This window comes from Perca flavescens, chromosome 15 (genome assembly GCF_004354835.1).
Source record: "Perca flavescens isolate YP-PL-M2 chromosome 15, PFLA_1.0, whole genome shotgun sequence".
Lineage (NCBI taxonomy): Eukaryota > Metazoa > Chordata > Actinopteri > Perciformes > Percidae > Perca > Perca flavescens.
Genome location: NC_041345.1, coordinates 5,053,860 through 5,074,811, shown reverse-complemented (window position 1 = coordinate 5,074,811; position 20,952 = coordinate 5,053,860). Strand labels below are relative to the sequence as shown.

The window sequence follows — 20,952 nt, the reverse complement described above, 5'->3', positions numbered from 1 at the left end:
TCAGTCAAGGCTTTATATTTTTAATTCAGTCATGTCATGTTCATGTCATTTAATTCAAGTTCAGTCATGTCATTCCATGTGCATGTGTCCATTCGGTCTCTCCTATGTTCACGTTATAAGCTTTGTTTGCCTGTGTCGAGTTCATAGCCGCTGTCATTTCTGCTGACCACCAGATGTCACTGTGTTGTCTTCGATGCTTTGATGCTTCGGATCATTTTGCGATACAATCAGGAAGAAGCTTCAGAGGCTTCACAAGGCTCCGTTCGCCCATCACCACAAAAAATATCAGTTTAGATTAGCCGGTTTAAGGTTGAGCTCGCCAGGTAGCCCAGTGGTTCCCAACCTTTTTTCCTTGGCGCCCCCCCTACTCATGTCTAAGAAAAGCTGAGCCCCCACCCAAAACCGAAGTTGAGGTAACTCTCGAGATAGAGCCTCTCTTTCTTTTTTGATACAGAGGAGTTATCAGCACTGTTTCTCCGGCATGTTTCATTCATAAAATAGTGATGCCGTGGGGCAGGAAAATTGAGGATACAACAAAATATATAGTTTTCATACAGACTTTTGTATACATTATATATTCTAGTGTATTATAATTTGTTTAACATGTGCAAAACATTTTTTTTTTACCTCAACCTCAAACCAGATAAAGACTCGCGCCCCCCCTGTGATCTTTGCCGCCCCCCCTGGGGGTGCCCGGACCCCAGGTTGGGAACCACTGAGGTAGCCAACTAACGTTGGTACTTTCTGCGACAGCCAGCTAAAGTGGCTAACCGATAAGCTAACATCAATCGGCGAGGTCCCTGATGAGAAACCACAATAGCTGATGTTCTTTGTGTCTTAATGGGACCGTTTTAAAGAAAACAGCCGAACATTATTCGGGCTAGGACTTGTTGTTTGTCACGAACTGCTCCTTGTTCTCAGTGGATGGATGGAAGGCGAGCAGCCGCAGACTGACCTCTGACCTGACGCATTAAGACTAGACTAAACGATCATCGAGTTCTTTGGCAAACTCACTACCAGCTTACTACACATCATGGTGTCATTTCTGCGGATTTAAATTAATTCATCAATATTAATTTGGGGAGAAATTAACATTGTAAAAGAAAAAACAAGTACAAAAAGGTAATAACTTCCCCAAAACATTTTTTTTTTTTAATAGCATCATTGTGTTTTTATTTTCTGTAATCTCAGTTACATTGAAAAGGAGGGCTTGCCCTCAATTGTGCTTCTGAGAACTACATAAAGGTGGATGATGATGATGTAGCTCAAAGCACATGCTGCATCTAAAAACCGTGAAGCAGTGTTTTTAACCATGATCCATGAGGTGTCTCTCATGATGAACCCTATTTATCTCCAGGAAAGAACGTACATTTTGAAGGTTTTGATTTAAAAATGTCAGCACCAGTTTGCAGTTGAATTGAAAGATCATACACAGTAGCAGTTTCATTCAATTGTATTAATTCTCTATACAGGATGCTTATGTATGAATGTCACAGTCACACTTCATGTTTAAATCTGCAGTACTGTCTGTAACAAAACTTTGGAATTGTACATTTAATACAAAAGAAATGGTGATTTCTGACTAGATTAAAGCTTAAATGTGATCATAACAGAGATCCAAAGCCACAGCAGAAAACAAAACCCTATCTCAAACAACAAGGCACTGTAGCAACACTGGATAATTGGATGACCATAAAGTCTGTAAATCTATCTTTCCATTAAGACCAATCTGTTCCAAGCTGAAACTGAACTGCTGTGAAGTCATGAGGAAGTGTTTTGATTTGTGTAGTGACAGATTAAACCAATATACACACAATACCACACCCCACAAAGATTTGGCATTATAATGTTTGTTATAATCATCAGTCCAGCATCTGTCAGTCTAAAGGGCTGCCCTCTACAGCTCAGGTAGGCCAGGCATGGGGAACTGGCCAGCGAAACCCTCCACCTCTGCTCTGATTTCTGCTACCCGCTGCTGGAACTTCTCTCCCTGGGCCAGTGCCTGAATGAACTCCTTTAGATTGGCCTTGGGATCCAGGCTTCCCTGCACCTCCAAGGTCAGCTCAATACCTGCAGGATGAAGGAGAGCAGGGAGGGTATTCAGATTGTGTGAATTTTGAAATTATGTGAAATCATGTTTTGTTTCGGTGGATGGCTCTAAATACTACGACGCTCATACGCCTCAATTTCCTGAACCTAAGGGATAGAAGCTAATCAGAGACGTGAATCAAAACTGTAGGAAATTCACATAGCTTCATTGTTGCAATTGAGAGATAAAACACTGCAAAATTCACCCATAATCTCAAGGTGAACTTATTAATACTGCTGAATGTAATGAACAAGTTTCTGTATGTGGAATAGTTAGCTTCTGGCCACCATTAGCAGTAGGCACCACAGAAATTTAAGCTTGGTGACTGGATGTTTTTTCTTTTTATAGCAGTGATGATGAGTATCTATCTATCTATCTATCTATCTATCTATCTATCTATCTATCTATCTATAATAAAAACTTACAGTTGTGCTTTCATTTGGCTCTTTGTAGTCCATCTTATTTAAAACTAATGTACTGTCACTTACTTCTTGTTGTCTGGAGTTTGCACCTTCAAGGTTGAAAGCACTTAATTGGAAGTCGCTTTGGATAAAAGCGTCAGCTAAATGACATGTAATGTAATATAATGCTACAGCTAGCACTGGGCTAGCTTAGCTTAGCATAAAAACAGGGAAACAGCTAGTCTGGCTCTGTCTAAAATGTACTTTTTAAATTAACCCTTTATATAGTTAGTTAGTCTTTTGTACAGATCAAACTAAGTAAAAAATATATATTTTTAAATACTCAAGGGATAGACTTTAGGGCAGAGTATGATTTAAAGCACCAATAACCTAAGACCTTGGCACCCATTCAGTGGTCAAGTCACTTCAGTTTAAACACATTTCCCAGAGAATATGTTGGCAATGTAAGCATCTTTTTTATATAAAGGGACTTTAAAAGATTACCTCTGTGAATGAACTCAGCCACCTTCTTGAAGTCATCCTCCACCAAGCCTCTGGAGGTCAGAGCTGGAGAGCCAAACCTCAGACCACTAGGGCGCAGAGCACTCTTATCTCCTATACAGACATGTGGAAACATTAAGAGTGGCACTCTGTAGGGAAAAAGGGCATTTACTGTACAATCATCCCTAACAATGGCTACATCTAATGCTACATTGAGGATTACTTTGCCACAAACTTAATCACACGAAGAGGCAAACAAAGCTACCATGTATGATATCATATTGGTGCTAAAACACACACACACTCTACCTGGACAGGTGTTCTTATTACAAGCAATGGCACAGGCTTCCAAAACCTTCTCAGCTCGTCCTCCATCAGTCCCTTTGCTGCGCAGGTCCAGCAGGATCAGATGGTTGTCAGAGCCGCCTACACAGGAAGAGAAAATTATTAGAATTTCAAAGACTGTGAAGCTAGGAACTGCTATCAGAAACCTGCTGCTATTACAGCCCCCTTTTTCAACTATATGATTAGTAAAAGAAAACAGACATCAAGCATGGTAGGTCATGTGCGATAAATGCAGTTTGCTTCTGTACAATGGTAACCGATATTGGAGATCTGTTTCAATTCCATTTGTTTGAGTGGCACTCACCAGTGACAATCTTGTAGCCGTGGTCAATAAGGGCACTGGATAGAGCTTTGCAGTTAGCAAGAACCTGCATCTGGTAGGTCTTGAACTCTGGTGTCATGGCTTGTTTGAGAGCTACAGCAACACCTGAGAACATCCAGTAAAAAGCATGACCTAAATGAGAGAGAAGCTAACACACTTGAATGACGATCGAGATGAAACCGAGAGGACTAACTCCGGATTTCCACTGAATGCAGAACGGCTGCGGACCGGCTCCGCTGCGTGCTCCGTCAATACCCACCAGGTCCGGATTTGTTGCGGCACACAACACAAGACTTGGTGGATCGCATTTAACACACTTTTGCGTCACCATATATATGCACGCAGATTTCCCCCCCATAACGCTCGTCTAAACGCGGAATAAAAAGTGAGAACGCAACGCCACTTTTGCGTTTTCTCTTCAGAGGGTTTCCGTCTAAGTCAAAGAGGGAAAACAATGAGGTGTACCTGCGATAGCGTGGTTGTGTGGTCCTCCCTGCAGCCCAGGAAACACAGCCTGATTGATCAAAGACTCCAAGTTGTACAGAGTCTCCTTCCCCTTGGCATCCACACTCCGCACACCTGGAAGAGGGAAATAGAAACACAGAGGGAAGAAAAATGGAAAGCTTGAGAAATCACAGTTTCAATTGAAGGAAAAATAAGATGGCAGAAGCATCATATTCAAGTTCTACCTTTCCTGTAGAAGATGAGTCCAGCGCGGCAGCCACGCAGCGTCTTGTGCGTTGTCGTGGTAACAATGTCACAGTGCTCAAAGGGTGAGGGCACCACTCCAGCAGCCACCAATCCACTGATGTGAGCCATGTCTCCCATCAGATATGCACCATTCTCATTAGCGATCTGCTTCAGGCGGCCGTAGTCAAGGTTGCGGGAATAGCAGCTTGTTCCTGGAGAAGGAAAAGGATGAAGGAGGTGAATGTGATCGTTTTCACACATCCTCATTTCATGGATTTGGTTAAATGTGTGAAAGTAAACAAGTACCTGCAATGATGAGTCTTGGGTGGAACAGCCGGGCGTTTTCTTGCAGTCTGTCATAGTCAATGTAGCCAGTCTCTGGATTCACCTAAAAACAGAAGACCATGTCATATCAAATAGACCAAAACAGCAACATGTACCCAGGACGCCATGGAAAGCATTATTAATACAACATTATCCTGATGAAATGATGAGTTAAAGTTGCCTATATGGAGACATGATTCAGATAAGGTTTTTGGTTTCAAGTTTGTAAAAATTAGATTTTTTTGTTTCCATTGTTTTGTTTGTTTTTACTCCCAGATTCCGTCAAATTAGCCTTTTTTGTTATCATTTCCAGCTCTCACGAGGAGCCACAGGCCAATGCCATGTGCACATACTTGCACTAATGAGGACTAACCTTGTTTAACTTGGTCCAGGACTCCAAATGTAAAATGTGTTACAGAAAGCCACTTTTTAAGCTGGAATCTTCTGGTTGAATTCACTCTTAACACTCATCACAAGCTATGTTTCCATCCACACGTTTTTTTATGCAAATTAAGTGACATTGAATGAAAAATGGCTTATGGAAACACAAACTCAAAGTTTATACATTCAGTCTCATCGGAATTTCTCTTTATATAGGGCTTATTGTGATAAAACGCTGGTGGAAACGTTATTTGCCGAATAAATAATGAATTGCGATAAAGTTTTGGGTAATTTTATGGTTAAATAGACGCACCTGTACAGGTCAGAAGGGGTGAAGACCGTGCGCCCGATGGACACTACCGGGAGTGCCGACGCAAATGTGCCTTAAGATCCAACGACCGTCTACTACGGCCTGTAGCACGATTCCCTGCAGCCTTCAGCAGGGGTCTAATCGCAGGACGTGAGTCCCTTCTATTGTGCCATAGACCTGTGGCACAAGGTGCACTCTGGAGTTACGCAGGGAGATCTCATGCGCCTCATCCACTCCAGGTAGGTAGCCTATATATACCTTCGCATCATCCTTGTTCGTATGGCATTGCACACACATGTAGCCAGTTTGTAGGGGCAGGGCTTCAGGCTATATAGAGTAGCAGTTGTATTTGCTCTGGGGAGAGCTGTCAGAACACCTGAGGCAGTAGGACTTAAGTCGGTTGGATGTCCTCCGAGTGATGAATTAAGGTCAATTAGTGAACAGTTATATATTTATATTATGTGATTGTTTTGACTCCCAAGTCAATTGATTTTATTTTCTTGAAAGTACAGTACAGGCCAAAAGTTTGGACACACCTTCTCATTCAATGAGTTTCATTTATTTTCATGACTATTTACATTGTAGATTCTCACTGAAGGCATCAAAACTATGAATGAACACATGTGGAATTATGTACTTAACAAAAAAGTGTGAAATAACTGAAAACATGTCTTATATTCTAGTTTCTTCAAAGTAGCCACCCTTTGCTCTGATTACTGCTTTGTACACTCTTGGCATTCTCTTGATGAGCTTCAAGAGGTAGTCACCTGAAATGGTTTTCCAACAGTCTTGAAGGAGTTCCCAGAGATGTTTAGCACTTGTTGGCCCTTTTGCCTTCACTCTGCGGTCCAGCTCACCCCAAACCATCTCGATTGGGTTCAGGTCCGGTGACTGTGGAGGCCAGGTCATCTGGCACAGCACTCCATCACTCTCCTTCTTGGTCAAATAGCCCTTACACAGCCTGGAGGTGTGTTTGGGGTCATTGACCTGTTGAAAAATAAATGATGGTCCAACTAAACACAAACCGGATGGGATGGCATGTCGCTGCAGGATGCTGTGGTAGCCATGCTGGTTCAGTATGCCTTCAATTTTGAATAAATCCCCAACAGTGTCACCAGCAAAGCACCCCCACACCATCACACCTCCTCCTCCATGCTTCACGGTGGGAACCAGGCATGTAGAATCCATCCGTTCACCTTTTCTGCGTCGCACAAAGACACGGCGATTGGAACCGAAGATCTCAAATTTGGACTCATCAGACCAAAGCACAGATTTCCACTGGTCTAATGTCCATTCCTTGTGTTTCTTGACCCAAACAAATCTCTTCTGCTTGTTGCCTCTCCTTAGCAGTGGTTTCCTAGCAGCTACTTGACCATGAAGGCCTGATTCGCGCAGTCTCCTCTTAACAGTTGTTCTAGAGATGTGTCTGCTGCTAGAACTCTGTGTGGCATTCATCTGGTCTCTAATCTGAGCTGCTGTTAACTTGCGATTTCTGAGGCTGGTGACTCGGATTAATTTATCCTCAGCAGCAGAGGTGACTCTTGGTCTTCCTTTCCTGGGGCGGTCCTCATGTGAGCCAGTTTTGTTGTAGCGCTTGATGGTTTTTGCGACTGCACTTGGTGACACATTCAAAGTTTTCGCAATTTTCCAGACTGACTGACCTTCATTTGTTAAAGTAATGATGGCCACTCATTTCTCTTTACTTAGCTGATTGGTTCTTGCCATAATATGAATTCTAACAGTTGTCCAATAGGGTTGTCGGCTGTGTATCAACCTGACTTCTGCACAACACAACTGATGGTCCCAACCCCATTAATAAGGGAAAGTAATTCCACTAATGAACCCTGACAAAGCACACCTGTGAAGTGAAAACCATTTCAGGTGACTACCTCATGAAGCTCACTGAGAGAACACCAAGGGTTTGCAGAGTTATCAAAAAAGCAAAGGGTGGCTACTTTGAAGAATCTAAAATATAAGACATGTTTTCAGTTATTTCACACTTTTTTGTTAAGTACATAATTCCATATGTGTTCATTCATAGTTTTGATGCCTTCAGTGAGAATCTACAATGTAAATAGTCATGAAAATAAAGAAAATGCATTGAATGAGAAGGTGTGTCCAAACTTTTGGCCTGTACTGTATATATTTTGTTTGCTTTCCATAAGTTTGTTAATTTTTGTGTCACTATTTTTCCTCCGTGGCCTTATTTGGGGAAAACAATAAAAATCCCATCTTCTAAACTTCATCTCGGACTCATCCTGAGTGTTTACACCTGCTCACGACTACTCAGCGATATCTACCCTCAACAGTACAGTTACTGTTCACATCTTTGAGACATTTGTACCCAACTCTTCAGGACTTCCTTGATTAGTGTGTGTTGCACATGTGATTGTTTTGTACCTTATACGGCATGGACTCAAAGAAGATGGACGTTGCTGAGATTTTCTTCTTCTCAGTCATGAAGCCGTGTGTCAGGTGACCTCCATCAGGAAGGTCCAGCCCCATGATCCTGCCATGGGGCTCCACAACGGCCGTGTAGACGGCAAAATTGGCGGGTGAACCTGACAGGGAAGCAAAAACAAAAGTATGACAAGTGGAAAAAAGGGAGAGTTTGAAAGTCTAAACAATGATCACATCAATTAGGCTCTACACCAAACATTCACAGAATTGTATATATGTTTAATCACTACTTGATACCAGAGTATGGCTGCGCGTTGACACCCCATTTCTCTGAGTCCAGACCATAGGCCTCCAGCGCCCTCTTCTGGCAGAGTCTCTCCAGCTCATCTACATGCTCCGTACCACCATAGTACCTGAACACAACATGGATCATACGGATTATTACTGCTACTCTTATTTGTTATTAAACAACAGGTAGGAGAAAGCAGAACGCACTTATAGGATGTAATCAAACATTGGGATTTCACAAGTAATTAGATAAAATTCCTGTACCTCTGGCCGGGATATCCCTCAGAGTATTTGTTGTTCATGCAGGAACCCAGAGCTTCAAGAACGGCTCTGCTGGCAAAGTTCTCAGACGCTATCAGCTCCAGACCGTACGTCTGCCTGTGCTTCTCTTTTTTTATGATGGAGAACACCTAAAAACACCCAATACTGTATTGTTCAGTGGACAATAACAATTCGTCACACAAGCTCTTAAGTGAAAGAAATGCATGTATGCAATAATTATTGGACCAAACCATAATGAAAATAAATTTTTGTTACAGGTCTGGAAAACGGCAATGTTTACACCAACCCCATGTACAGTGAGGAAAATAAATATTTGAACACCCTGCTATTTTGCAAGTTCTCCCACTTGGAAATCATGGAGGGGTCTGAAATTGTCATCGTAGGTGCATGTCCACTGTGAGAGACATAATCTAAAAAAAGAAATCACAATATATGATTTTTTAACTATTTATTTGTATGATACAGCTGCAAATAAGTATTTGAACACCTGAGAAAATCAATGTTAATATTTGGTACAGTAGCCTTTGTTTGCAAGTACAGAGGTCAAACGTTTCCTGTAGTTTTTCACCAGGTTTGCACACACTGCAGGAGGGATTTTGGCCCACTACTCCACACAGATCTTCTCTAGATCAGTCAGGTTTCTGGGCTGTCGCTGAGAAACAGAGTTTGAGCTCCCTCCAAAGATTCTCTATTGGGTTTAAGTCTGGAGACTGGCTAGGCCACGCCAGAACCTTGATATGCTTCTTACAGAGCCACTCCTTGGTTATCCTGGCTGTGTGCTTCGGGTCATGGTCATGTTGGAAGACCCAGCCTCGACCCATCTTCAATGCTCTAACTGAGGGAAGGAGGTTGTTCCCCAAAATCTCGCAATACATGGCCCCGGTCATCCTCTCCTTAATACAGTGCAGTCGCCCTGTCCCATGTGCAGAAAAACACCCCCAAAGCATGATAATACCACCCCCATGCTTCACAGTAGGGATGGTGTTCTTGGGATGGTACTCATCATTCTTCTTCCTCCAAACACGGTTAGTGGAATTATGACCAAAAAGTTCTATTTTGGTCTCTTCTGACCACATGACTTTCTCCCATGACTCCTCTGGATCATCCAAATGGTCATTGGCAAACTTAAGACGGGCCTGGACATGTGCTGGTTTAAGCAGGTGAACCTTCCGTGCCATGCATGATTTCAAACCATGACGTCTTAGTGTATTACCAACAGTAACCTTGGAAACGGTGGTCCCAGCTCTTTTCAGGTCATTGACCAGCTCCTCCCATGTAGTTCTGGGCTGATTTCTCACCTTTCTTAGGATCATTGAGACCCCACGAGGTGAGATCTTGCATGGAGCCCCAGTCCGAGGGAGATTGACAGTCATGTTTAGCTTCTTCCATTTTCTAATGATTGCTCCAACAGGGGACCTTTTTTCACCAAGCTGCTTGGCAATTTCCCTGTAGCCCTTTCCAGCCTTGTGGAGGTGTACAATTTTGTCTCTAGTGTCTTTGGACAGCTCTTTGGTCTTGGCCATGTTAGTAGTTGGATTCTTACTGATTGTATGGGGTGGACAGGTGTCTTTATGTAGCTAACAACCTCAAACAGGTGCATCTAATTTAGGATAATAAATGGAGTGGAGGTGGACATTTTAAAGGCAGACTAACAGGTCTTTGAGGGTCAGAATTCTAGCTGATAGACAGGTGTTCAAATACTTATTTGCAGCTGTATCATACAAATAAATAGTTAAAAAAATCATATATTGTGATTTTTTTTTTTAGATTATGTCTCTCACAGTGGACATGCACCTACAATGACAATTTCAGACCCCTCCATGATTTCCAAGTGGGAGAACTTGCAAAATAGCAGGGTGTTCAAATACTTATTTTCCTCACTGTATAACCAAAAATAACAAAATGTCCTCCCACTGAATCACCACTCGTCTCCAGAACATTGATGTAAATAAGACCTTTTATTCTTAAAAATCTACCAAACACAAACCTCTGAGTCATTGACGGACAGAGGCTCCAGCATCATCTTGTTGTGTGAGACCCAGGTCTCATTGCTCACAGCGTGGCCGTTTGTTAAAGACATGCTTTCTCGGTTTCTCTGGTCACGAAAAGCGGAAATCTGAAACGACATAGAAACAGTGGCCAAGTGAGACTAAATCTTTTTAGTAAAACGATTATACAGTGAGTGCAGCTGACATACAGATCCATTAGGACAGTCCTAGGCCTCAGATAAAGGAGGACATGTACAGCAGTGCTATGGCCTCACCAGTTAAACCTCGAACCATTACCCAGAAAGATAAACAAATCAAATGCACAAACTGCCAACACTGATTATTAGGCAACTAGATACACAATCAGTACTCCATGAAGTTTACAGTTGTGTTCACACTTATCAAATCTTTATCAGAGGGCTATTTCACAAAACCAAGATAAGGGATTAAGCTGGAATTTCCCAGTTATCCTGGCTCAATTTAGCCTCAACTCGGTTTCACAAAAGCAGAGTTAACATTGAGATTTATTATTTACAGCTAGCCTGCTCCTGACCAGGCTAACAGCCAGGATTTATTAATCCTGGAGCCTTTTCTCTTCACTCAGCAGTGGTTTTACCTTATTGTTATCAGCCTGCATAAAAAATACAACCGGTGCATATTGCTGTTCATTTAAGTACTGCTATTAATTAAATGTATGACCATTATTTTAATAATGATTCATTTGACATTACATTACTGTTGTATTGCTGTATGAAGACTGCTGTTCATATTGTTGTTAGAAGTTTGATGAATATATTATGGCAGTTGTTGAGATAATTAGAAAAGGCTGATACAGTTGCCAAATGTGTTTTAAATGAAGTCAGCTACTAAGGGCAATATATACTGTAAAGTGCTGTACATGTGTGTTTTTCTAAAGTGCACCTTACATTTTTTTTGTTGATTCATTTTTTTGTATTCTTTAACAATAAAGGATTGAATAAATTGGCATTCTTAGCACACAATGTGTGTTGTTCAGTATACTGGGACTATAATTTGGGAGGATTGTACAATTTTATGAACATATCCTAATTGTACAATCCTCCCAAATTATAGCCTTAGTTCACTGGACCAGTAACTATCTAGTGTACACTACTGCACATGCATGTAACAACAGGGATGGACACCCCAATGGTTTTTGACCTTATATTTTGCTGGGGGGGGGAATAACTGATGAATGTACTCTGTTCCATTTATTTTTACAGTGTGCATTATATTTATCACTTAATTATCTTTATAGTTTTTAGATTTTAGAGTCCAATTTCTTCCGTGTCTTTTCTATGTCCATTTATACAAGGGAGCAAAGCATATAATATGTAAAAGGAGAAAACTTGTCCTAACACGTGAGAAAAAGCGTGGCGGATAATAGCGGACCGACAGAATGATATATCTAAAAATATACATCTATGAACTACTGCTCTTAACTGAAACATTCAATGACTCACTGTCATTTGCCAAAACGAGCAGTTGTACAATTTGTATTAAAAACGAGCAGTGGAAGTTAATATGACTTAGGACATTTATATTTTAGCCCATGAGAGAGAGAGGGAGGAACAGAGTGAAAGAGATTTGTGCATCATATTCTAGCGTTGTAGAAAATTGATCTTCATGGTAAATTTCCTGAGTAACATTATCTTCTGCTCACTTTTAAGGCAAAGGTTAATTTGTGTAAATGATTAGCAGCCTAATCACTGAATGGTATGATTAGGATGGTTTCAATTCAGAACAGTGGTCAGTTAAATGTATATTTTTAGGCTACTTTCGCCAGTTTGCGATCATCTGCCTCACTTCGCTTTATATGCGTTTCACGTTATCATGCTTCCACAAAAAGCTACTGCTCACTCTGTATAATTTATGAACAATGCGTTTTCTCCATTTTAGCATCAGTAAATCTATTATCGACATTGCGGTCTGTTAAGAATAGCCGTGAACGAGCAGCATCTATCTGAATTACTTCAGCCTGGCTCGACCTAGTCGCTCCTCCTCAGCCTGGCTTGGTCTTCGTAAGACGCACCAAGCCAGGCTGCACAGATTTTTACGTTTTGCGTTTTTATATTTATGTTCATTAGATTAGACTAGGTCAAGCCTCGCTTTATCGTTTATCTTGGATTTATAAATTCTGCTTTTGTGAAACCGGCCCCTGAGGATGTTCGTCCCATATTTCCAAAGGTCAATGAGTAATCATGTTAAATAATCGCGATTTTAATACTGACCAAAGTAATCGTGATTATGATTTCTTTCCATAATCGAGCAGCCCTTCTTCACGCCCACAGCCATTTCACTTCTGAACACAGGGCCAGGGAGGACGAGGTAGTCCTAACCCACTAGACCAAGTATGTAGTTTAGTTGATCATAAGATGTGGTTTGTGTTGATTTTAGTATATGAGATGTTGATTATGTATAGAGCTGCAACGATTAACTGATTGGTTGTCAACTATTAAATTAATCAGCAATTATTTCAGTCGGTTTGTCATTTTTTTAAGGAAAAAAATAAAATAATTCTCTGATTCCAGCCTTTCAAGTGTTAATATTTTCTAGTTTCTCCTCTCCTCTGTGACAGCAAACTGAATATCTTTGAGTCGTGGACAAAACAAGACATTTGAGGATGTCATCATGGGCTTTACGAAACACTCATTGACATTTTTTCACCATTTTCTGACATTTTATAGACCCAACAACTAATTGATTAATCAAGAAAATAATCAACACATTACTCAATAATGAAAATAATTGTTAGTTGCAGTCCTAATTATGTATTCAACATGTCTGCATTGGCTTTATTTTGTTTTTTTGGATGTTATTGATGCAGTATACATGTATGACGCACTCATGCCTCAAAACCCAAAGTTTTTCCTTCTGTTGGTGCTCCTAGGATGTGGAACAGACGCTGGTCCTTCATTAAGTCATGTTCCACCACTGAAAATGTTAAATCAAATTTTCTTTTATCACTTGCTTTTAGTTCAGTTTGAAGCTGCCCCATGGCTTCGGTCAAGTCCCCTCTTGACTTGTTTCTAATGCCATCTTACTGCTTTTTAATCTATTGATGATTTTATTCCTTCTGTCCTAACTTTACTTGACTTTGGTTTTAATCAAGTTAGTTGTTTTGTATTATTGCTTGTTATGCACCTTCTATTTCTTTAATGTTGTTTACTTGTATTGAAGCAGATCTTAACCCATCTGCATCAACTAGAAAGCACTTTGGGTCAACTTCTGCATGTTCTTTTAAATGTGCTAGCTAGCTATATAACTGAAGAGGACTTGACTTGTAACGTTACTTTGTGAAAATCGGACACTAAACATTAGTCAATATTGTTGGACTTCTTGGACTTCCAGCCGACTGGTATTTAGGACACCTCCTCCCACCCCTTCTGTAATGTTTGTCTGATGTTGTTATGTATTGTATGCCTTGCTGTAAAAACAATTCGCCTTCGGGGACAAAAATAAAGTTGAAATGCTGCTCAACAGCTAGCTGCTAGCCGAGCCTCATGACTTTAGTTACAGTTATTTTCTGCTCTGGTCGACTGACCCAGAGACTTAGCAGCAATGAGGGAATACACCAATTGTAAAGTGGAAACGTTTGCTAAACATTTACAGGTCAGATGAGCTGTGAAAATGCATCTCTAGCGTTAAAATATCCACCGGAAAACAATTAATAATAGAACAACTAACTACTTTTGACAAGAAGCACCTAACATTAGCATAAAGTTAAAGTTGCTAGCTGGCAAACTGCTAACGTTATGGTTACATGTCAGGTCACTGCTGCCATTACAAAACCCAGGGAGAGCAAACACATCAACAAATAGTGCCAAATAAAACAATGCAATGTTTTCTTTAAGTTATTTCTACCTGCCAACGCAAACATTTCCATTGTGTTTACATTTCCTTGTGACTCCGAAACATTAACCAGTTATTTAACTCACCAGTTGAGCGGAGACACGCTGCTGTCACTGGTTAAACTGGACTGAAACCAGACCACGGGGCTGAAGACGCTGCGCTACAGCACGGACACAGCATGGACGGATCAAGTGAACCCTAGAGAGGACTAAAGTCCGCCAAACTTTTGACCAATCCGCTCTCTTGATCTTCTTCTTTTAGATTTCTATCCAGCATATCAGGTGCACCACCGCCACCCTCTGCTCGCATTGTGGACACTTTCTCTTCTTTCTTTATCCTACTGTATGGTGTGTATTTCCCTTAATTTGACTGGTATGGTATTTCTGTACACTGAAATCACAGCGAACATCGTTTAATAATAATGTTAACGTAATAACCTAATGTAAACATATGTAAACGTTTGTAACCTTATTGAAATAAAGTCGGCTAACAGTTTGTGATAGAGTATATGATCAAGTATGATACCAAGTTTGTACTATGATACCTCTTTGTAGGGAAGGGTTGCTAGTCTGTCAACCTATGTCCCGTGAAGTTTGTTCCTGTTTGCATATGTTTTATATAGCCAACAAAAAATTAAAAATAAATAAAGCTATTTTAAGTGGTAATAAAGCTGGAATTCCTGATCAGGTCACATAATCTGATGGGTTACAGAATTTGGTGTAAAAAACTATGTCTTATAAATAGTAGTATTGCATGCCTCAATATATTGAAATCTGCAAGTGGAAATATTATGTAAGATAATTCCTTTAGTTATGCCGACAATATATTAATAGTATTCATAAATATTTTTTAAAAAGTTAAAAAGAACAATCTCTGAAGGTCTTATTGCATTTTTGTATGTAAAATTAATGACATATCCTGGCAAGTTTATATATTAATATTATATTTTATTATTTATTCGAGTTCAAACTCACCTGAATTCTTGCATTTCACAGCTGAACCGATGTGATACGTGTTGCACATCATAATTGATAAAGATGTTACATTGTGATAAAATCAGACTACCATGAACATTTGGTTGTATTTATGTTGAATTAATCAAAGTCATTAACTGTTTCATGTTGAATAAGGAGTGTGGCTGGGACGCCTTCTATCATTCAACTAATAAAGAGCAAAATGCTATAATTCTCTATAATTTGGTTCACTTAAGACTGAAACTTTACTCTGAGACTTTATACACACCTACCTTTAACTCCAGTTGTCCTAAATTCTTTTGTTTTTTCTTCATCATATCTACTGCTGATGTCAGGGCCACATTAACCCACAAGGGGTTTATTATTTATGTATATTTTATTTCATTCATTTAACTGTTCAGTTATATTTTGTATACATTGCATCCCTCTAAATCAGGGGTCTTCAACAGGGGCTCCGGGACCCCTAGAGGGTCCTCAGAGTCATTGCAGGGGGGCCTCCAAATTATTGTTAATTCTTGGACGTTTAAAAAAAAAAAAAAAAAATTTAAAAAGTCTTAACATGAATCCAACATATTATTAGCTAATATAAATCCCCACTGATGATAGGCTTACTGGCCTATAGGTAATGTAGTCACTAAGGTAGCCATCAACAGATACAGTTCATCCCAAAGTACTGACTGTTCCACATCATGATTTATAAAATAATTCATAAAATCATGCCGACAATTATTAGGCTAGTTGAATAGCTTGAATGGCTTAGTATTCTATGCAAAAAAAAGGTATCTATAAAGGCTTTAGGCTGCCCTAAATATACAAATATAACATAAATAAATATACTTAATTTTATACAGTATATGTAGTAGGGGGTCCCTGATCCGTTTCTGTTTCAGTTAAGGGGTCCTTGGCTTAAAAAACGTTGAAGACCCCTGCTCTAAATGCTGCTGCAAAGCCTTCGCCGCCACGCCAGATTCTTCTTCTAATGTTCCCAAATAAACATTTGCTCTATTGACTCAACTCATCTTCGCATGAGTGGATCCAACACGAACTCTTGCACCCGAGGATGGTAAAGCCTGCTCCAAACCAGCCGGGAAAGTTTTCTCACGGGCAAATAAAGCAAATAAAGAAATGTGCACATTTTACTGGTTCCATTATATTAATCTGAAATATTTTCATGAATCAGTTATATACAATGTAATATCCCCCCCCCAAAACATAGTGGCAAAGCTCAGTTAGCAAAGTCAGAATTGTACAATACCATTATTAATACCATGTACAAGATAATAGGTTAGAAGGGGTTCATTCCAAGTCTATGTGAACACTGCTGTATTCTCAATTGTAGCTTAACTTCCTGGAGGGATCAACGAGGTCATCATTCCATGCCAAAATATACACAACCCCTCTCCACTGGTGTCTCCGCAACCATTTTCCAAATGGTCATATGTTACAGTAATGTCAACATCCTTCCTTTAAAAATAGTCAAATATATATATTGCGCCAGTCCATGAATGTGTAAAAACGCCTCTGATAAATAATCTGCATCATTTCATGGAGAGGGAGTTTATTCCTCTCGCCGCTGCTGCCGCTGCATCTTTTGCTGTAAACAGAAAATAAAAGACACAATCAGCTTGACACCGCATGCACAGGGATGCTGTAGAAGTATAGACTGTGGCTGCTATTCAAGCTCTCCGTGTAGAAAGGCAAACCATATTACACTTTACTGGTCACACTCTCCAACTAGGGCTGGGTACCCAACTTCAATACTTTTAGGCACCGACCAAATTGCCTCCAATAGTATTGGGTATTGAAAAATGCACGTCATTCCATACCAAATGTCAATACCTAAGGTGAGCCAATAAGCATTCAGCATGCTTCTACCAATATCTAATGATGCATGTGATTGGCTGTCTACACGTCTTAGAGACATGCAGGAAAAACTCTCCGTTACTCACAGAGACAGGGCTCAAGTGTGTGTGTGTTATATTTCAAGAGGCTTGACTATAGTGTGCATCACATAGGTGTAAAGGAGTTGGGGGATCAGGAACCAGTATTAAAGTCACGGTATCGGTATTACTGTAAACATTTTTTAACAATACCCAGCCCTATTGCTAAGCGTCGCCCCCCCCTCAGTTACTGTTGCTATGCTTGTCAAGTTAAGTCACAGCCCTTTTCTTGTATTATAGTCTAGAGCTAGGTAGTCCTGGTGTTATAAGTATGACAAGAAAGAATATAAGATCAGACCGTTATTTCGTTCTAACATAATGTAACCTTGTTTCGCTGCTAGGCTTAACTTGGACAAGCACAGTCCTTTCAAAGAGTATGTTTTCCCTTTCAACATACTAGAGGAAAGATAAGATAAAATAGACTTTATTAATCCCACACTGGGGAAATTCCTGAAAGGCTTTTATGATGAGGACTAACTGATGCTTTTGACCAACGTGCTGTGACGACCCTTCCTTGTGTTATTAGTCTATTTAGTTAAATAAACTACTCTTTGGTTAATCTATCTGTGTGTGACCTCCCTTTTGTTGCCGGCCTTGAGCCAGATGGTAACAGTGCTGTGATACTTCCTTGGATAGCATGTTTGGCTGGGCCTTCGTGGGTGTAAACGTCCCCAAATCCAATAGAGAGGTACAGAGCCACTGACAAAACTATACAAAGATAAGCTGCCCTACTTTGCAAAGCTATAACTGGACAGTCACAGTTCAGGGGAGGGTTTAGCAAACAGTCAGGTGCAAAACTAATGCTCCATTCTCATACTAGACTGAAACTATGACAGATAAAAAAGATTGAAATGTAACTCAAACTATTAAGTATTTTTGTCTAAAGACTAAATATAAAACAACTGCTACAATTAATAGTTTGATATCATTTTGACTCCTCCAGCTGCTCTGAGCCTGATTTTGGAGACAAGAGAATGCCGAAACCCCCGCCCACGCCACAAGATAACGTGTCAACAGGTCATGCTGACCCGCTCCATTTTGTTAAAAAATAGTGCCGTTTCTTCAAGATAATGACAATAAGCTTTCATGGCCATATCAGGTAATAAATTGTGTCGTGTTTTTCTTGCTTAGGGTCCTCAACATTTATAATAATTTCATTATGAAATGTTTTGATTACCTTTTTTCTCTTCCTCTTTCTTCTTTGCCGCGTCTTCTCTCTGTTTCTTGATAATGGCGAGGCGAGCGAGGTCAGCTTTGGCCTGGTCTGTCTTTCCTGCCAAGTGCATCTTCATGTAGCGCTCCTTTGCTTTCTGCTTCTCAATCTCCTCTCTGTGTCAGAGTGTGTGTGTGTGTGTGTGTGTGTGTGTGTGTGTGTGTGTGTGTGTGTGTGTGTGTGTGTGTGTGTGTGTGTGTCGGGGCAGGGAAAGTGACATAAGGAAAGTTATTATCCAAAATGAGGGACAGGGAATTAATAGTCATAAAACATGCAGGGCTTTCCGTAGGGGCGGACACTGTGCTGCATACTCTCGTGTAGCACAATCACACCACTTTCAAAATATGTTAGCAATATGATTTTTTTTTTTTTAAACATAACATTTTGACATTTCTAGCACATAATACACAAGACAGTAGAGCTGGGCGTGAGTGCTTTATACTGCTCCATTCTACTCCAAATGTCACGGCACACGACACCAAACACAAACCTCTCTCTCCGTGACAACTGCTTGGGCTCGTCCAGCTCGATCTGTGTCACCTTCTTGGACTTCTGAGCCACTCTGTTGGGGTTCTCGATTTCTATTAAGCCCTCTACACCCGCTCTCCTCCTCTGCAAACACATCACACAACAGCTCATACAAGATGACGGGAATGCTCTGAATATAGCAAACAATGAAAAGACCACATGATCACGTTCATGGGAAGTTACAAGGTGCTTCATAGGTGCACATAAGTCAATAATAACAAATTATTATACATTATTAATGTGTGTTTTGGTAACAGAGCAAGGGAATGACAGAAACAGTGCGGCGGTACATCTGAGTTTTCATCATCGCTGTCTTCTGATCCTGATGCAGGTAGCTTCTCCTCCGCGGTGTCATTCTGAGCTGCACCGCCCATCTCTTCTGCTTCCTGCTCTTGCTAGAACACATACAGGAGGAGACCACACACAGGAGAAGTTCATCAAACCGATGCATCAGGTCAAACACATGCAGGGAATACATACACGACTTAGGAATGCAGGTTTTTACTCCATTCAAACACCACAGCAGCTGCTTTTAGTTTCTCTCTTCTGGCTGGTGGAGTACTAATCAGAGTCTTTAAAGAGGGGCACTCTAGCAATGTTAAACATCAAGATCAGTTCACTCAGTTACATACTCTTAATATACATAAATCATAAATATGCTATGAAGTGTATGTATGTCTCTGTGTGGGACATGATTCAACAGTCTTCGGATGCACACTCGACCAACCTTTTTCCTCTCTTTCTCTGCCTTCATCTGGGCGTCTATCTCCTCGGGGCTGGTGTACGTCCGCACGCGACCCTTGTGGCCACCTTTCCTACCTGCAACAATAACCATGATGAGAAAAAAAGACACAACACACAGATTTGCATTTGCACAGTGAGAAGAACAGCGATCCTACCGGTGTCAACAGAAGCAGAGCGGTGTGTAAACATGCTGCCAGTGCTTGTTTAAAGGTCCAATGGCATGACAATTTCACTTTATGAGGTTTTATAACGTTAATATGCGTACCTCCCCTTTCTCTGCTTTGCCCGCCCAGAGAATTTGGCCCACCCATGAGAAAGAGAGAGAGACATCATGGCTTGAAAACAAGTAAAGTGGCAGCTGGTCAAGGCCAGTCAGATACAGTATTAGGGGACCACTAAGGTCCATATAAAAGAGACTTCAGATACAGTATTAGGGGACCACTAAGGTCTATATAAAAGAGACTTCAGATACAGTATTAGGGGACCACTAAGGTCTATATAAAAGAGACTTCAGATACAGTATTAGGGGACCACTAAGGTCTATATAAAAGAGACTTCAGATACAGTATTAGGGGACCACTAAGGTCTATATAAAAGAGACTTCAGATACAGTATTAGGGGACCACTAAGGTCTATATAAAAGAGACTTCAGATACAGTATTAGGGGACCACTAAGGTCTATATAAAAGAGACTTCAGATACAGTATTAGGGGACCACTAAGGTCTATATAAAAGAGACTTCAGATACAGTATTAGGGGACCACTAAGGTCTATATAAAAGAGACTTCAGATACAGTATTAGGGGACCACTAAGGTCTATATAAAAGAGACTTCAGATACAGTATTAGGGGACCACTAAGGTCTATATAAAAGCATCCAAAAAGCAGCACGTCATGGGACCTTTAATGTTTGAACACCATCCAAAGAACAGATATAAGTTAGAGAGGCATATCGCCTGTATGGGTCGCTGCCTGTTGTTGTTGGTGGCTAACAGCAAGTTAACAGATGTACAAAACTCATGTCAACACAATGTAGCAGGTTTTAAGATTATTCTTACCTCCTTTTGGCATTTTGGCAAACGAATCCTTTAATACAAACTTCCTAACAACTAAATACTGACAGTAAACACAAGTGTCAAAACAGCAGTACGAACTGACAGCTGGTTAAATTCACAGTATCGAAATACTCTGAGTAGTTCAAGTATTTGCCTTTTAACAAATCCTCAATACATCGATTTTTAAAGCATTTAGCAAACATATTTGCCGCTATGAACTAAATTATGTACATATGTCCACATAATGCGCAGTTATCTAACGTGACTTGTGAAATACAATTAGCTAAATCTTGATGTTTATCTTAAGG

At 40.4% G+C, this 20,952-nt stretch overlaps 2 protein-coding genes across 2 annotated transcripts; both read right to left on the bottom strand.

Annotated features, from left to right (window-relative positions):
* Nucleotides 1–1,437: 1,437 nt before the first annotated feature.
* On the bottom strand, nucleotides 1,438–14,452 carry shmt1 (serine hydroxymethyltransferase 1 (soluble)). Its single transcript, XM_028600148.1, has 12 exons — nucleotides 14,278–14,452; nucleotides 10,321–10,449; nucleotides 8,316–8,461; nucleotides 8,061–8,176; nucleotides 7,764–7,924; nucleotides 4,655–4,736; nucleotides 4,348–4,560; nucleotides 4,124–4,237; nucleotides 3,641–3,763; nucleotides 3,301–3,417; nucleotides 2,995–3,105; nucleotides 1,438–2,070 (listed from the first exon to the last, which is right to left on the bottom strand). The coding sequence occupies exons 2-12, from the start codon at nucleotides 10,411–10,413 to the stop codon at nucleotides 1,898–1,900; spliced, it is 1,449 nt and encodes a 482-aa protein (XP_028455949.1). The 5' UTR covers nucleotides 10,414–10,449; nucleotides 14,278–14,452; the 3' UTR covers nucleotides 1,438–1,897.
* A 1,836-nt stretch (nucleotides 14,453–16,288) lies between these two features.
* On the bottom strand, nucleotides 16,289–20,783 carry pdap1b (pdgfa associated protein 1b). The gene is made up of 6 exons (XM_028599924.1): nucleotides 20,648–20,783; nucleotides 19,574–19,665; nucleotides 19,137–19,241; nucleotides 18,809–18,930; nucleotides 18,283–18,434; nucleotides 16,289–16,759 (listed from the first exon to the last, which is right to left on the bottom strand). The coding sequence occupies exons 1-6, from the start codon at nucleotides 20,658–20,660 to the stop codon at nucleotides 16,704–16,706; spliced, it is 540 nt and encodes a 179-aa protein (XP_028455725.1). The 5' UTR covers nucleotides 20,661–20,783; the 3' UTR covers nucleotides 16,289–16,703.
* Between the last annotated feature and the right edge of the window lie 169 nt (nucleotides 20,784–20,952).

Bases quoted from the DNA above. Each gene is read 5' to 3' on its own strand.
- shmt1 (XM_028600148.1), bottom strand. From the start codon at position 10,413: ATGTCTTTAACAAACGGCCACGCTGTGAGCAATGAGACCTGGGTCTCA. The intron at 8,177-8,315 runs GTACAGGAATTT...TGTTGTGTTCAG, and splicing joins GAGGGATATCCCGGCCAGAG to GTACTATGGTGGTACGGAGC. The intron at 4,561-4,654 runs GTACTTGTTTAC...TTCCTTCTCCAG, and splicing joins CCCAAGACTCATCATTGCAG to GAACAAGCTGCTATTCCCGC.
- pdap1b (XM_028599924.1), bottom strand. The intron at 19,242-19,573 runs GTTGGTCGAGTG...TATGTGTTCTAG, and splicing joins CAGAGAAAGAGAGGAAAAAG to CAAGAGCAGGAAGCAGAAGA. The intron at 16,760-18,282 runs GTAATCAAAACA...TTCTGTTTACAG, and splicing joins GAAAGAGGAAGAGAAAAAAG to CAAAAGATGCAGCGGCAGCA.